The 18,040-nt window shown below is 41.6% G+C and overlaps 1 protein-coding gene across 2 annotated transcripts in view; it reads left to right on the top strand.

The window, feature by feature from the left end:
* The window catches only part of ADAMTS17 (ADAM metallopeptidase with thrombospondin type 1 motif 17), a 197,388-nt gene that overhangs the window by 11,545 nt on the left and 167,803 nt on the right, over positions 1 to 18,040 (top strand). For both annotated transcript variants that reach the window (XM_054837482.1, XM_054837481.1), the window contains exon 4: positions 16,174 to 16,346. In XM_054837482.1, coding sequence (XP_054693457.1) covers positions 16,174 to 16,346 — 173 coding nt within the window. The remainder of the gene's footprint in view (positions 1 to 16,173; positions 16,347 to 18,040) is intronic.

Genomic DNA, 18,040 nt, shown 5'->3' with positions numbered 1-18,040 from the left:
AGTGTTCGGGCAGCTGGAACTAGTGAAAAATGGCATGTGCTAATGAATCCTTCTGCTACTTCAGACAGAAGGAGCCACATCACAAATATAAAAATTATTAGGACATATGCTGTAACATTCAATTTGTGAGACGATAAACTTTATGATAGGTTAGAGTAAACTTCTGCTTTAATCATGCAATGTGACCGCTGCTCAGGAAGGTATTCGCAATCTTTTTAGTGAAGGCCCAAATTTTGAAACTGAAGTCAGTGGTGAGGGCTGCTCTTTTGTCTCACCTTTCCAATAGAGTTGTGCCAAGTAGGCATAGATAGAATGGTGAACCTTGCATTTCAGAATGCGGAAAGTGTCACTTCAGATACTTTTGATTAAATTATATGAAAGTATCATCTGTGGAGTGCAACTCCAGGGATCCAGCTCATAACAGGATTAAAAGATATCTGGAGAAGGGAAGAGATGCAGAGTTTCTTTTGTAAAACAATCTACTTTCTTTTTCAGCTTCTCTCATTTCATCATTTTTACTTCTGTCTAGCAGAGCACGCTGTCCGTAATGGAGTGTATCAGGCTATGCGGTCAACTGGGCAGACTTTGTATTATTATTTTTTTTAATTGCTTTTGTATAGGTTTATGTGCATTTGAAACTGCTGGATGTAGTTGAGCAAGGTAATTTTTTTTAACTAGGAACTTGATTTTGCTTTTTCTTTCTGGTGTTTGACTCGTCAAACTTAAGCTCCAGTTCTCATGCGATAAGACTTTTTGTTTCTTTGAGTGGCAACTTTTAAGTTGCTTTAAGGTTTTGTGAGATAAATTAAACTTTTTTTCCCCCCTCTTGCCTTTTGTTAGAGGGAATGAACTTATAGAGATAGCAAAGAAACTTTTAAGGTCTTTAGCTTTCCTTGGAGATTTGTGAACCCAGGTTTGAGGTCTGAGTGTCCAAAACATGATAGCAACTCATATAGATATCCCTAGGCTAAATTTAGTCTACTTGGATTTGATATTGAAGGAGCTACAGCTGTGAGAGCAGGGAGCCTATGTGAGTTAGGTGATGGAGTGCTTGAACAGTTTTTGTCTGCCATCCTGTTATGCTGGCTGTGGATAAAGTAGCAGCTGAAATGCAGATGTGCCTCATGTGTGAAGCTATTCTGGACCAAATGACCACCTCTCAAGCAACGTCTAGTGCTTTTCTGCTTAAATAGTTTAGCAATATGAGGTATATTGTTTCAATGGGGTTTCTGTAGTACAACAAGAGTTGGGAGGTGAACCGGCTTCCTGAGAAATGGCAATGATTTAGAATTTAATTGTGTGTCTGGCAGTTAAGAGTAGACATTCTCTAATGCTCTGGATTCAGTTTCCAGTGTCATGCTGACACACCTTGCCAGTGTTAGGATCCTGGGCTTAAAATCCTGTGGGTCTTCGTGGGTATGTGAGGTGCTGATGGCATATTCCAAACTGTCAGTCTTCAGTTGTGACCCAGCATTACAATGTTTTAAATTAAAAGTTATAATTGTGGATCTGATTTTAAGCCCTTGAGTCCCCATTGGAATGGGAGACTAACAGTAAGGAGATCCAGTTCTTTGGTGCCAATCCCTCTGTCAATATTTTTCTCCTGTCTTTCACCTTCCTCCAGTCAAGGCACCACAGAAGGTCAGTAAGTTTACTATATTATTGCACTTAGAGAGTGTGTGCCTGTTAGCTGCTGCAAACTTTACTGGTGTTCTAATGCTTAGCAGCTGAAACCCTGAAAAAAATGTAGGTGTCTTGCACCCCTTTTCATTTTGGGGTGGCTGTGGTTTTTTTGGTTTGTTTTTTTTTTGTGTTAAAACAGCTGTTGCCATTATTATTTCCTATCATTTTTCAAGAGAAAATGTCTAACTCTATTCATTGGTCATAAATATCTTAAGGGTGGATGTCTAGAGAAAGGGGCCAGACTCTCCTCAATGGTGCCTAGTGACAGGACAAGGGGCAACGGGCCCAAACGGGAACACGGGAAGTTCCATCTCAATATGAGGAAAAACTTCTTCATTTTGACGGTGACAGAGCACTGGAACAGGGTGCCCAGAGAGGTTGTGGAGTCTCCTTCTCTGGAGATATTCAAAACCTGCCTGGATGCCATCCTGTGCAACCTGCTCTAGGTGATCCTGTTTTAGCAGGGGGGTTGGATTAGATGATCTTCAGAGGTCCCTTTCAACCCCTACCAGTCTGTGAATCTGTGAATCAGATCCTGTCTTTTCCCATGTTTAAAGCCAAATAGTCAGATTGTCAGCCAGTATAAAATGGTCTAGTTTTTGGCTTCTTTGGAGCAATTGAATTTTATCCTTTCTGGAAATCTGTCTGGGTGGGTTGCATAGAGGGTATTTTTTATGAACTTTGCAAAATCTCTTCTTTAGGTTTTAGTGTGCCTGTATATTCTGTTCCTTTTATTCCTTTCCTGCTCCATTACCCCACCAATACTCCAGCTTCGCCTTCTCCTGGAAGGACTGCGTACTGAATGGAGGCAGCAGGTCAAGGCATCTATGCCGTCTTCTACTGGGCTGCCAAAAGGACAAAGCAGGAAGCAGGAGTGGCAAATTTAATGGCTACAAGAGTAAGACCCACTAGTATGGGAACAGCTGAGTGGTCAGAAACAAGTGCTGCTGTTGGATGTAGAGAGGCATGGCAGCAGCGGGAGGCACAAAAGGCTTCCTGTTGGGAACAGCAGTGGAAGCGGAGGTCTGAAGGAACTGACTGGAATAGGCAGCCATGAACTTAAAGTTTGCCTGTATCTCTTAGGTTATGTATCTCTCGGGTTTTGTAGTTAACTGAGCCTATGTACCAGCAGAGATGACCTGTGCTTGCTCGGAAGTTTGCCTCCTAGCTGGCACTGCTTGTTGGTAAATCCTGTAACCAGGACCTTTATTTTCTCTTGTGTAGAGTTAAGCTCTTAGTAGTTCAGCAGGTTTATCATTCTCGTGGGTTCAGACTAAGCCAATCTTCTTTCTGATTCTCTTGAGTATGAAATCTTGGTTCTGGTTAGAGTTACAGATCCCCTATGTCTCTTTTTCGAGGAAACATCAGATTTCAGCACCACTCTGATTTCCTAGCCAAGTACTATAGGTGCTGCAGCCCTGTGTTCATAGAAAATGCATTACAAAATTCTTACACTGTAAAATAAGACAGCCATTAGTTAAAAGCTGAATTGAACCAAAATCAGTCCAGGAAATCTGCCTCATCCTTTTGCCACTGAACGTTTTGACCTTCTGTCTAGGGGCAGGGTGCTGCCTGACCTTGGCAGAACTGAAATTCCCTCCCTGAGAAGAGGGACTAAAGGAAAGGAAATTGGGGAGACACTGGATAATTACATGGGGTCACAAATGGAAAAAGGAGGTGAGTGAGTACCAAGGTATCAGAACTGTAAAAATAAGACACTAAAAAGGGACACTGAAAAAAAAAAGTGTTTCCAGCAGTACCTAGTGCTTCCTGAAGGTTTCTGGGGACCCACTACATGCTGCTTTTCTCTGCTTTGTCCAAAAGGGAACGCGAATAGACCTCACAGTTGCCGGGATCCTCCACACAAGCTTTGTCCCCCTTAGGTTGGCCCAAAGGTGATTGACAGGCAGGTCCTGAGCTTGGGAGACCTCATGGCATGGGCTAGGTGCACCCTTGGTCTGACATGATGTGATTGCACTTAAATCTGTCTGTCAGCAAAATGAATTACTTACCTGTTAGGTTCCTAATCCATGGACACTCTGAGGAACAAGACTTCCCTACTGCAAGCAAAGTTGTTGAAGTTCTTGATATGAAGAATCGAAGGACTAAGAGCACACATACACGCACATACTAACAGAATTTGTATCCCTTGGTGCTGGTTCTTTGCGTTCACCGTAGGCTGGCTATGCTAAAAAGGGAGCAAAGCACCCGATTGCTGCACAGTGGGGAGTGCTGCTTGCTCATGCAAACAGCCACTGTTTCAAGTAGCCGTGTCATAAAATAATAAAATTGCTCATGGGCTTTGCCACTTAAAGGCAGACTCCTGAATGTTTTTCATTGTTGCGGGAAAGAAATGTAAGTCATGGCTGTTAATAGGCTTAGCACGTTAACAACCTAATTGACTCCTGTCTGGTTTGGATTAACTTTTGTGCACAAGGAGTTTAGAAACAAAAAAATTAATCCTCTCTGACACACAAAAGGTCCATTCCTAATGAAATTGTGTGGAAATTATGATCTAGGGGTATGCTTCCAGAGTTTCTCCTGGGAAAAGGTCTCTTTACTATGGTAGTCACCAACGTTGGCAGAATGAAGAACTGATCAAATTTGTACTTGAGGTTGTTTTTCACTGGCTTGTAATTTGGCTCACCCAGGCTAAAACCTGGCAGGAAAGAATGGATGTTGTAAATACTTAGGAAATATTCACATGCTAGACATTTTAAATACACATCCTGTATTGTGGAACAACATAGAAAAATACATGTTTGTGTAAATACAATATAAAACGAGTATCTTTCAAAGCCACAGAATTACTGCATTTGGGCACCTTCCAGTGCTTTGCTGTTCTTGTATTTTCTGAACAGACAAGAATTACCTCTAAAGATGTTTTCTTCTTAAAATTTTGTAATAATTCAGTGGTACCTGGCATCACCTGGGGTTATTTGGGATTCAAATAAAATACAAAGCATCAGATGCTGAATTTTTAATGGTAGTTATTGATCATGTCATAAGGATTTAAACAGAGCTAAATTGCTCAATGACAAATTTCTACTTGCAGCAATGGTCCTGTGATATATGAACTTAATTGATTGTAAATAAAGTGGTTTATATATATGTAGGGAGAGGAGGAAAGCCTTTTAAGAAAGCAAAACAAACTTAATCAGGAAGTGCTGTGTGTCTGCACTACTGAGGGGATAGAGAGCACAGCTTTCGAAGAGCATTCTTCTTGTTTTCTACCCAGAAGTGTGGTACTTGCCTCACAGACCCCAGCCATTGGAGAGAGAAACCAAGTTGAACAGTTCCTTGGGGCTACGTAATGCTAGCAGTCTGGTTTGATAAGTGCTTGTTAAAATCTCAAAACAACTCCTTTGGTCTAAGTGGTGTAACAAGTCCTACAGCACTCAAAATTATTTTTAGAGCTGCAGGAGAACTTTATGGGAGCCAAATTTCTCCTGGAATAATCCGTGTAAGAGGATTAATCTGGCTGTAGTCAGGAATGGGAAAGTACTTAGGGTCTTGCATGACTGGATCCTTGAGATTTTAATTTGAAAGTGCCTACTAATGGGTTAAAAAAAAATCCCAGGTCTGTGGATTCAAAGCTGATGTTTTAATTCCTTTGTTTAAATTCTGAAGTGCTCCAGCAGCAAAGGACGGATCTCATCACCATGGGCCAGGTGCTATTGTTAGTCATATGATATGTATATACGTATTATTTTTATCACCTGTCATCCAGCAGGAGAAAGAGTTCAAGTCACAATGCACATTTCTGCTCAGGCATGAACATGAGCCCCTGTGAGGCAAACAGAAAACCTATTAAAAGGTTTCCAGGTGCATATGCTGTGAGGGGGAAGGAGGGAAAGGTTGGGTTTCATTTGCTCTGAAGCATGGCGTCATTAGAAACATGGGAAATAGCTTCACACCAGTGATGTGAAACACTTCTTAGGTTCTCATCTCCAGACACTGGGCTGCATCTGGGGTACAAGCCTGCTGTCACACACTGTTCTGATTTTAAAGAACAATCTTGATGACTTTGATAAGAAAGGTCCTGGACTAGCCTTTCTGGAGAAAGAATGGAGTCATGGGGAGGTTTGTTTGTAGGTTTTAATACATATAAGTAAGAATTTCTCTACAGATGAGCCAAGTGGGGAGAGAAGGGTGTCTCTTAATGCATCATATGTGATTTTTTGCAGTGCCCTCAGATTTGGCCTAGACTTCCATGAATTGACTTCCCCATTTATTTGTGGAGACAAGAGGTAGCTGCAAATAAAAGACCAGCCAATACTGGTTTGGCAATATCTGTGATTCCCACCAATCTCTGACCCCATAGGAGCAACTCATGGCAGAGAGGAAATGGGCAGACCAGAGAGGACTACAGGGGAGCTGTACCATCTCTTTTATTGCCCCCCTGTAGCTGAGTGGGGACATAAAACACCTGAGATAGGTCTTCTTTCATTGCCCTGTCTCTCTGTGACCTCGTAATATATACAATAAAGCTGTTTCCATGTGACAATATCCACCACATCCTCGGCTGCAGTAAATGGATATAGTTATGTTAAACTACCGTTGTTCCATGATAGTTAACTAATTTGCTGAGATCTGGTCACATATTTTGCATGTTTCCTATGCCATCAAAGTCTATGGATGGGAGAAATTTCTCTGTTTTCCTTGGTGAGAGAAAATATCAAAGTTAAAGACAGAATCAAACCATGTTATGAAAGCATAGGAATCTCCTCTAACCATGTCATAAAACTTTCTGTTTCTTTGGGAAAAGTAAGTTCTGTTATAACTTTTCCAACGGTCTCCAGTGATGTATTAAAGTCCCCTTACATAGAAGGGATTTGATATAAAATACAGTCCAGGAGCATGAGAGAGAGCAGCTTGTCTTTGGAAGGAAGATTGTTATTTCATGTTTATGATATAGACCTCATAAATTACTCTTAAATGTGGGTTTGCTTTAAACTCTTTTGTCAGTTTAAATGAACCAGTTTTCATTTAGTGCAAATGTGCTGCATGGAGAGAAGCATATAGTGAAAAACCAGGAAGATCAGCATTTTAATTCACCACATAACAATGCGTTGCTTCTCTGTATAGTTATGTCTCAACCTGTTTTAACAATTGATCAAAGCTGGTAATAATTTAAATAAGTGCTAGTATGCAGGTATCGAATGTAGGGAATGCTTTCCCTGAACAGGTATAAATCCTAAACACATGTTACTGCTATGTTGCATTTCCCCATCTTTAATCATTGTCTCTTAGCTGTGTTTTCTCTGTAGGTTTGACTTGGCCTGAAATAGCAGTTGTTATGGCCAAAAAACATGTGCACTAAAAATAGAGAGATGTAATGCAACCTGTATTAGTCCATATTAGGAAGCATCTGTTGAAGAATTAAAGCAAGGATTTCAACAATGGGCTATGCAGAAGATGTAATGTGATTAAGTGTTTGCAAGCATAGAAGTATTCCCTATATCAGAAGTTCAGCACTTTACCCATGGGAGTATGTCTCACTTGTGTGGATAAATCCCTTGGTTTCTCCAGGTCCCTGGTCTTCCAAATGGGGAGTCTGGATTTTCCCTGTAAGTGTGTGATTGTTTCCTTATGGCTGATAAACAGCAGCCTTTTGGAGCAATCTGCCATTCAGAAGTGTCCGTTTCCATCACATGTGGCAAGTGAAGTTTTATCGCTGGTCTGTTCTGGATGAAGCCCTCAGCATGAGGGCAACATGAATAATGTGGAGCAGTTTCTTCTTCCTTGACTGTCAAGGTGCAAAAGAGACCAAAAAAGAGGACATGCACGTACGTGTAGTGTATGGATTTCTTCCCCTTCCAGAGCAGTTGCACACAGTAGAGCTGTACTGCTCCTTCACTTGGTTCCTAATAAAACGTAGTGCTAGTTTCCATTGGAATTTAATGAAATCTAAACTGGCAGGTGGTAATGAGCTAGGTTGCCTGGTGTATGCCGTCCTTATCTCAGGATGTTCATGGGTATTCCAGTGGCCATTCTGGCTAGAAAGGCAAACAGGTGACTCCAAGGAGACTAAGGCACATTACTTACCTTTTAGCTGTCTTTGGTTTTTCCATATTATTATAAATCATAGCTCAGGGTTAGAGCCAAGAGTTGGGAATTGGGACTCTGTTGGCCTCAACTCTTAAGGTTGTTTGACCTTCAGCAGATCCCTTGGGATCTTTTTTATAAAAGCTACAAAGTGTTGGGCACCTACATGTTTGTGTGGCCAAGATGGGAACATTTTGGGGCAGGTTTTGCCTCTGTTCAAGTGTTCTAAGCTTCCTTTGAGGTAGTCTGTAATTAGGAGTGATCAGTCATAGATGTCTCAGACTGTGAACCCAAGACTGAAGGCACAGAAAATTAGAGGTCATTTAGACTATAACCTCTAACTCTCAAACAGTTTCTCTATTTGCAAATTACGGCTACTAAGTCTCAGCTGGCAGTGGTACCAAGAACCTTTGGATCTGGAAGTTGCTCTATAAACCGCCAGTTTCTTTCTCGGCTGATCTGTTCCCTGGGTAGTTTGACATATCTGTATACGTTAAGGGTTAAAAATAACTATTACACTACTTTTTACTTCACTTTGACCTGCTGAGCCAACACCATTATGGGAGATGAACCTGTATTCTTTACTGGGTTTTGCAAATCACCAGAGGTAAATTGCCCGGCTTTCACGGAGGTCTATGCCACCTCTCTCAAGGCATAGGTGTATTGGTGAGGTCAGACTGTAGGTGAGGAGCCCCTGGTTTGGTGAGTCCCTGAGCTCTCCCAACCTCAGCAGAAGCAATTGGAGTTCAGCTGCCAAAGCCCAGGATGGATTGGTAAGGCTGGCAGTTGTAAAAACATTCTTTGCAAACTAAGCATGTTCGCTAAAGACTCATTAAAATAAAATAAACCTGGAGGCCAGTGATGCCATTTTTCACAGTGTAACTGCAGCCAAGCATTTTGTAGTCTCTAAAGCCCTGAAGTGGATTAGGACTGTGCTTTGTGATTGGTCTCAGATCTGCTGGGTTTAAGTGATCAAAGCTGAGGAGTGTGAGTTCAGAGTCTTGTGTACATCACTCCTTATCACTTGGCCCTAATTATATTTGTGTTACAGGATCTTCTCCCATGGCCCCAGGCAAGTAGAGATCTTTGTGTGTCTGTCACAAACAAAGGAAATCAATTCAACCTCAGAGAATTTACAACTAGCAACAGAGCAAATCAAATGCAGGATGAGAAACTGAGGCACCAAGGCTAAGAGGGAATGGTAGAGCAGATATTTCCATTCCCACTTTAACAGTCTTACCATTAAGCCATGTTCACTGTGCCTGCTTTCTGTAACATTAGATTGTCTTCTCTGATTGTCTTACATGAGTAAATCCTTGTTTCTAGCTGGATGGAAAGCCTACAATGAAGGTGTCCTTTTATAAGGAGACGAGTGCATGTAGTTCAGGAGGTGGCAATCTTTGAAATTCTGCTGACAAATTGGACCAGAGCGTGGACAGAGATCATAGTGCTTATCTTGTGCTGTCTTACAGGCTTGACATTAAAGACAAAGTCCTGATGTGTTATGTTGATGACTGTTTTGCAGAAGAGTAAGGTTTTAACTGATGTGTCCAAGCCACAGACTAACTTGGAGAACAATCTTTGCAATAAAATCTCTGTGGTGTTTTGAGATGCAGCACAGAGTTCATGACTTCGGTCTCAAAAATTGTTTGCTGCTGTGCCAGAGAAATAGTCATGAACTTGTGATTTGGTATAAAAGTGGCTGTATTTAAAAAAAAACACCACCACCACCAAAAACCCTCAAAAAAACGCCAAAACAAAAAAACCAAAACCCAACCCAAGCAAAAAAAACCCAACCACCAACAAAACCCAAAACATTCTGCTATGCAATGATTTTTCTACCAGTTGATGCGTGATTTTGTCTGCCATTCTAGTCAGAAAGAAATGGGGGTGCATAACTATTTTGTAGGACAAGGCTTTAAAAATGAGAGGACAGCTCTATAATCAGCTGTGATTTGAATGAGCAAATATTTTTAATCCCTGAATTTCAGCCTACCTACTGGCACCAGCCAGCTGTGGTAAATCTGAAACCCCAAATTTTTAATGGAGGTATAAAAGACCAGCGCACAGGGACAGTTTTGTGCTATGTCCTGACAGAGGTGAAGGGGACTCCATGTTCCCATGGCTGGAAATAGATTGGGGAGCACTGGCTGTGGCAGCAACTCCAACAGTGTCTGTTCTTATAAGTTTCCTTCTTCAATCCTTGCTTGTGTCTACTCTGAGGTGGATGCCACAGGAAAGGTGTCAAGGAAGCAACAGTGTGGAACAAGGCCCCTGGAGCTGCAGTGTGGTTTCTTTTTTTGTTTTTTGGGGTTTTTTTTCCCCTTCAGGAGATCAGTGTTTTGAAAAGAACCTCTGTGGTGTTGTATGGATGAAAACTGCAGCTGCAAGGTAACCAATGCACAAAGCTTTGGATGTAAAGCCCACAGGAGGCAGTGAAGGGATGTTTCTGGTGGCGTCCATGAATTCTGAACTGGCCCCCTTTATGTGCCTGTGGTGACCTCACAGCTCTGAGCTGTCCTGTGATCTGTGGTTGTTCTTTTAGCTCGGGCTGTGTTAGCATATATCCTTCAGTGGCCTGACTTGTGCAGCAAATGTTTTGTCATCCTGGAAGTCTCAGATCTCTAAGCCTGTTCAAATTTGTCTTACTTCTAACCATAAGCAACTTGAACCCCAGGCCATGCAAACAAGATTACTGATGTGTACAGCTTGTGGGCATCCATCATGGTGATGCTGTGCAGTCAGTCTTTTGGAGAAGCTGTTTAATAAACAGTTTGGAAGTAGCTCTGCTGTCAGATCCGAACATGAGGAGAAGATTGATTTAACTCTAGTGTATTTCTCTTGATGTGTTTTTAAATAATACACACTCTTCTCTGTGTTTCAACCCACCACTCCTTGATTTTAATTCAAACTAAGAAGGAAGCCTGTCTGTATTCTGTTTAGGTTTCGCTTTTGCTCTGGTCCTGGGATATAAGTGCTGCTGTTAACTTCCACTTTCTGTGGTCCTTCCTTCCTGGGCTCCACCTCACACCTTGCCTTCTTGATTTGAAATGAAATCAAGTCATTATGCTAGATTTGAATAGTTCTTTGAAATTAGTGCAGTGTCTAGATTAAATAGCAATGTCAAAGAGACATAGATGCAGTATAATATTTTAAACACAGACTTGATTGCCTTTTGAGAGGTGTTTGTATCCTACTACTGGTAGGTACCAGAGAAGCTTTGTGGCATCCTATCCCTCTGATAATTCAGCAAACTTGCCCTTCCCCAGATTGACATATGCTTTTAGGTTAACTAGTAAGCATATACCTCAAGAACTTCCTTTCTTTAATGTCTAGGCTTGGTTTGTGTGCAGGGTCTCCTTTTTCTTTCTCTCTGTTTTGCTTTGGAGAGCCAATGATTTTTACTTTTAAATGAAACTAATAAAACCTGCCTAATGTGAGTACCAGTGAAAGATTCTCTAGAAACTCCTGGGGCACAGGGAGAACTGTTAGCTATTTGCCCCACTTCCATACTCTCTCCTTTTTAAGTTGCTGAAGTAACAGCATAAAGGAAAGCAGAGCTGGCTCTCCATGTGAGGGTATATAGAGATGTTAGAGGTGTCATGGGTGGAAGGAAGTTAGCAGAGGGCTTCCTGAGGAAGAACTGGAGAGGATTTTTAAGGCAGCAAGAGAAAAGAGCTTCTAGGGAGAAATTTGGCCTTGCAGAAGGGAGTCTGCAATTTTACTTTTATTTGTGGCTTTTGTTGAACTGCATCCAGAAAGTTTCAGTAGGTTTAACTAGAATGAGGTAGCTAAAATTACAATGGGAAAGATTAGGCAGAAAAAAGTGAAAGGTTATAGGAGAAGAGGTTGCTTTTCAGATGAGTCTGGGAAATACTGTTGGAAGGGAGGTAGGAAGAGCAGGAAAAAAGCACTCTGCAGTTACAGCAAGAATGTGCCAAAAACCAGACAGTGCTAGACAGGGCTTTTGGTGTGTAATAGGAAAAGGTCATTTGGGGCGGTTGCTTTGGAATTGTACATCTGTTGGGTTGCCATAAAAAGCACTGAACATAAGGAGTTTTCTGCTGAGGCTTCAGAAGAGCTCTGTTGTGCTTCTGATCACAGTAGGGACTATGTTTTTTGTCATTCTGAGGAAGATTGCTAAGACTGTTGGACAGCATAATGTGCTATTATCATGTTGCTTTGTAGGTGACTAGCCAAGGAAAGGTAGAACTTGTAAATAAAAGCCAGCTAATGAACTTGTGCAATGTTATACCCATTTTATTCTGAGGATCTGGGGGTGTACCACCCTTCTCCCATCACCTAACAGTCCTGAATTTTGCAGAATTTTTGGCCAGATAGGCTGTGTAACACACTGTCAAAGTGACTGGCAAAAGACTAATGTCCCTTGTGCCTAGTCACCCGCAGCATATACGTGCTGTGTTATAGATTGACCGTTTCAGCTCATATTTCACGTGAAATTGTCTGACCTCTTAAGCGGGGAACACCTGACTCCTAAAATAGTGTGCAGTTTGGTTATGTATGCTCCCCACAATATAAACTCCTCTGACAGGCTCCTGCCCATGTTTTATGGCCTCTTATGCCTTCACACTAACACTTAACATCTGCACCACAAAATTTGTAACATCAGTTTGTTCAAATAAAGAATCCACCAAGCATTTAATCCTTGTTTTAATGGCTGATGTTTATTTTAGTTTGGGGTTTCATGTACTCATGGAGGGATTCTCTGCCCGTAGTCCATAAATCATGTGGGGCAGGAGTGAGCCTTCTCTGTGCTGGCTTGTTTCTGAAGCAACGCTCTAGAGATGGGGTTTTTTTGATACCTCCATAAAGTTGACTCACCTCAGGTATTAGTTGCAGATCCGTTTAATGAGGATTTTTACTATTGGTTTTGGATCTTTTTCTCCTTTTCATCAAATGTCTGCGATACGGGATGCGTGTATTTTGTTATGTTTGTGATGGTTCATCCATGCAAATGATAGTTGTGTTTTTTCCATGTGCTTGATTATGCTGGAAAAATTGTTTGCATGTGTGGTAGGCAGGAAGATGCAAATAGAGACCACTCTGAAAGTAGCCCTCTGCAAGGACAAAAAGGACTGAAAGAATAAAGAAAAGTTACCCTATAAAGGAGCTACAAATTTAAAAAGGGAAAGAAAAAAAAAAGGGACACACACACACACACACACACTCTTCTGTTCAAGTAGTTTGTGTTGTTTTGCCTTACCTCTTCTGTGGCATATCATCGGTGACCACCTGAGCTCTTTGTACACTCCCTTGAGCCCATTACATGTTGCCTGTTTTAAGTGCTTGGTAAGCTTACGCTTGGAGAACGTGAGGGAGAGGATGAGAGTATGAGCCCAGATTCTCTAAGTTAGGTCACTTTGGCCGTGTTTCTAGGCAAGCCTGTGGGGTGGTAGTTTTCCACACACAACCTCTAATCCCTACCACCCAGTGGAAAGCAGCCAATCCACAGCTTCAAGTAAAACTCATGGAGGAATGGGGGCCAGAGGCTTTGTGTGAACCAAGACTACCCAGCAATTTGCCAGGAGTCCCTTTACGCTGCCATTCTCCAGAAATCACACCTTTCAGAGTTTTGTACAGCTGCCTTCTGCAAAGAGGTGCCGAGTTGAATCGGCAAAGCCTCGCCAATTCCTTCATCTGCCTCTGGAGGAGTGACCACACTGGGCAATCCCACGGCAAATGACCATGGCATGACCTCTTCTTCCCAGAGTGCAAGATACAGTCCAGCACAGTGGGTTCCTCCTCTGGCACAAGTGGCTTCTTTTCCACCAAAAAGGAGATTTTTGAAGTGAAAACCCAGAGTACTCTGAATTTGTTTTCTTCCACTTAAGCCTTTTTACACAGTTCATGCAATGCCAGGCCCAGACGTATTTGAGTCTAGGCCTAGCCCCCAATAAGAGCAACTTCTCTATAGGTAGGAGATTTACACCAGCTGAAAACTTTTAATTTTAATTTATTAGGGAATTACCAAAATAAGAATTTGATGGGGAAGTGCTGTTACTTCCAGGAAGGTTCTGATTGCCAGCAGTAAGACTCAAAAGGTCTATGTTCTTACTGGAATAATTTGCCTTTTCTTCACTTTTCTCTGCTTTCTCCCTTGGTATTTAAATGATAACCTTGAAAGTACTGCAGCTAAAGATGCATGGCTATGCAGAGGGAGGGATGGGTGGATGAATGAAATGAACAAACATGGGAGCTTTTTCACAGAAGTTTGGTGAAGTCATCTCCATTTTATAGTTGGCAAATTGAAGGTGCATTCATCTTTCCTTCCTTCTGGTATAGTCACTCTATTTTATTTTATTGCCTTTTAGAAACATAAAGATCCCCTGCTCTGTGGCAGCTTTGTCATCATTGCACACTTTTCTGTAGCTGTCTTGCAGTCCATGTGAAAACAAGCCTTGAAACTTGGTTATTTTCATCTTTGCTGCTGGCATGTAGCTTCCATTATTTATGAGCACCCCAAGTTTTCATTTTTTGCTTGTCCATGGGCTCCTGTCTGCCTTTTTAGACCCTGGGGGGATATTTCCAAACTCTTTTTAAAGAGATTCAAATCAAATTTCATGGTTGTTTTCTCAGTTTAAAATATGTACCAAGTGTTGACAGCTGATGCCTTGGGCAGAAAAGCATGTGCAGAGCTATACTGGATGACTGCTAGACAGCTCAGAATAGGGATATGGGATGGACACATGCTAATGTGCATATTGACAAGACAGAAAATGTATGAACGAGCAGAAGGCAGAGTCCATTTCAGGTGGGCTCTGGGGGGGGGCTTACAGCTAATGGAGTTTATCACCCTGAATACAAGAGGGTCAGTCAGGGAAAACTGATGATCTGGATGTGAGTGCATTTACCAGCCTGGAAAAGAAGGGAAATTCAAGCTGACTTATGTAAGGGAGCTGGTAAACAGGCTGTGGAAAAACAGGATCAGTGAATGCTAACTCACGTCTGCCTGCTGCAGAATGGTGCTTTGCTAAGACAGGGTCTCAAGTTAAATCTACAGAAAATTAAAATGGGATTCTTTGCTCTGGGAAGTGAGCAGCATGTGTAGTGTGACCTAAGAGGTATCTGTCTGATCAGCCATTATGGTCTATCCCATGTCACTTTTGCATTGAATGTTGTGTTTATGCTGCTTCGGGACCTGCTGTGTCTTCTGCTTCCTTTTTCATTGGAAGAAATCAGCATTAATATGAGTGTCAGTATCTTATCCATAGTATATTGCAGGCTGAGCAGTAAGCAGATGTAATTTCAGTGAATCTTGGCAGTTTGTAAATTTGTTTTAATGACTTCATTTGCTTTTCTTTCATTTTACCATTGAAAACATGAACACATTTTTTGTGACTGCAATGAAGTGAGTAGATTCAATTTCAGATCTGAACTTAAGTTCTCCTTTGTTCATGCCTCCGCTGCTTTGCACATCTGTCTTTGAGCTGTGAAACACATTTCACCTTTCAGTTTAGAAGTGGACAAATTACTAATGCATTAGTCCTCAGTTTGGAGGAAGGGAGGTTTAACTTCTGTGTTTTAATTTTTGTGTTAACGGTAGCTGACCACTGCTTCACTTTGTAGTCCTTAGAATGTGTCCTTTTCACCAGTTCTTGTAATTTAAGTTCATTAAGGATCAGCTGATGTAGGGAGTCCCCTGTTTTTGGTACACAGACCACAATAAAGAGGCATGTGAGCTCTGCACGTAGGTGGCCGGTGACTGCAGCTGCTGGTGCTGGTGCTCATGCCAATAGCAATAAATGAGCAAAGAGAGCTTGAGAAGGTCTTATCTAGCCTGACCTTCTGCACTTCTGGTTTTCATCCAGAGACTTCTGCAGTTGGCCAATAATGCATGTTCCAAAACAATCTGACTTTTAATTTAAAATTTTTGAGACTCTATCCTGTGTTCTGTTACATTGCTCAGATAATGCTGGTAGCAAGTAAAAATGCAACTGATGGAAATATTGACTCCAGGAATATCTTACAACTTCCTTGGCTAAGGAGAACCTGCAGAGTCTAGAGTGTTGCATCCCAAAGCACAGTCTCCTATCCTAAACTTTTCTTCAGCAGATTTTTCCTTAATTAGCACTTGTTCCATTATAGTGGAATGTTACACTTTTCACGAGCAGGATTTCCAATTTCTGAATTTTTTGCAAGAGCATGACTTCTTGGTTTGAATTACAGCTAATCTTTTTCTGTTCTGGACTCCGCTTTTCCCATCCTCCTTCCTATTTGCATGTAATCTGGTGGTCTCATACAAATCTGCACACAGAGGTACAGATGTACTTGCAATGGAATCTCTTGGTTGCTTCTTTTAATCAGCAAAGGACACTTTAATTAGAGGTCATTGCAATCTGAATGTGCACAAGAATGTTTGCTGAAAAGAGTATAAATGTATTATTATGATCTGCCAGCCTTAATCATTATTTTGACTTTTAGAAAAGAAGAGACAAAAGAAAATGAAATCAACCAGTGACTGGAGGGAGAGAAGAAATGCCATTCGACTTACCAATGAGTACACAGTAGAAACTCTGGTGGTGGCAGATGCTGATATGGTCCAGTACCATGGTGCAGAGGCTGCCCAGAGATTCATCCTCACAGTTATGAATATGGTAAGTAGGCACTTTACTCTCAAAATAAGAAGCAAGAGTAAACAGATCATATCCAGGGTAGGCTAAAGTTGGCTTCCTTGACAGCTGAACTAGGTAACTGTTTTGACCTTGACGTATGAGGAAAGGTTTTGGTTTTCTTGTGTTATATGCCTCTTCTCCCCCATCTGTGTGATTCACGTATTTGCCTAAGGACATCACAATAAAAAACTTTTTTGAAATCAAAATTGCAAGTTTTTAATTAGGAAATATTCCATAATTGTTCAGGAGTGGTGTTTTCTACCACATTTTTTGTACTGCTATGATTTACCTTGGAAGAGAGTATCCTGGAGTGGATAGATGGTCATCTGACATGATGCTTCTTGGGTTCCTAAAGACTTCCATGGCACGTCTGTTTCATAAGAGATAGTTCTCTGTGGGTCATTGCCATAGCAGGCAGTCAAAGCATTACTGAAGACAGAAGTCATATTGATTTCCAGCAGAACACCTAGCTTTATGTCAGTTAGAAACACTTTCAATCTCTGATTTTTACATAATAAAAATGGCCACCTCCCTTGCTGTAGAAAACAAGACAAACTTATCACCCAGCTCCCAGATGACCCCATTCTCTTTACCCCAGGACCTCTTGTGCTACATGAAGTAGCTCTGATCATACCTTTGAATAGTTGATGGAGTTGGGCTTTAGAAGCATTCTAGAAGTTCCGCAGAGAATCAGCCAGGAGTTGCTTGAAATTGCAAGCTCCTATGAAGTGCGGGTGTTAATTTGTTAGCTGTCCTAGTAGTTGAGCCTTCCATCTCAGTCGATAAGGGAACACAAAGCCTCTCCCCATGAGTGCTCGCTCACTCACTTGTTGGCAGTGCCAATACAGAGATAATGGCTAAATTGGATGTGGATACTGAAAACTCTGCTTAGGGACGGCAGGGGTCCTTCCAGAGGCATTTGCACAAGGAAGTCTTGGAGGAAGCTTGTATTCCTCTGCCCATGCTATTGTAACATCCAGGAACAATTAATTCTCCTGACTACTGCTCTGTTGTTGTTCATGAGCAGCAAATTGGCTTGCAAAAAAATAAGAGTTCTTAACAGTAATTGACTGGTCATGCTTCCCAGTGAAGAGCTGAGTGATGGATGCTCAGTGCATAATCTGGCTATGGGACAACAGCTTTTTAAGAGGTCTTGTATTCCTTTATCAAGCACTGGGGAGGGGGAGCCCTCCTGTAGTGAAATGCTTTGCTGATTAAGCAAGGAGTTTGTTTAACTAGTCTTTTCTGTTAACGAGCTGCTTTTCTGTGTCCCTTCCTCTACCTTTTATTTTGTGTTCTAGCATGCTGTGACAATAGTCACTTAATAGGGCTTCATTGTGCCTCTACATTTATTTGGATTGATTTGTAGGAAATGTCGTCTTGTAACAAATCCATTCGTGCCACCCATCACTTCAGGGTCTACCTTCTGGCTTTCTTGCATTTTAAGGATGTGTTTGCTGGGGGAACAAAAGCCTTATTCTTCTCAAAGCCATGGTTGTCCACCTTTAAATTCACATACCAGCATTGCAGTGAACAGGCAGAACATGTCATATTCCGCTCTGAACAAAACTGCTTCTCAAGTCACTTTTTGAACTAACAGAAATGCATATTCAGATGTAATGTATGTGTCAGGGCTGAGTTTCTTCCTTATGTCAGATGGTTGGGACCTTGAGAGG

Source organism: Grus americana, chromosome 10 (genome assembly GCF_028858705.1).
Source record: "Grus americana isolate bGruAme1 chromosome 10, bGruAme1.mat, whole genome shotgun sequence".
Classification (NCBI taxonomy): Eukaryota; Metazoa; Chordata; class Aves; order Gruiformes; family Gruidae; genus Grus; species Grus americana.
The sequence above is the reverse complement of the archived record's forward strand: the minus strand, read 5'-3'. Positions and strand labels throughout refer to the sequence as shown.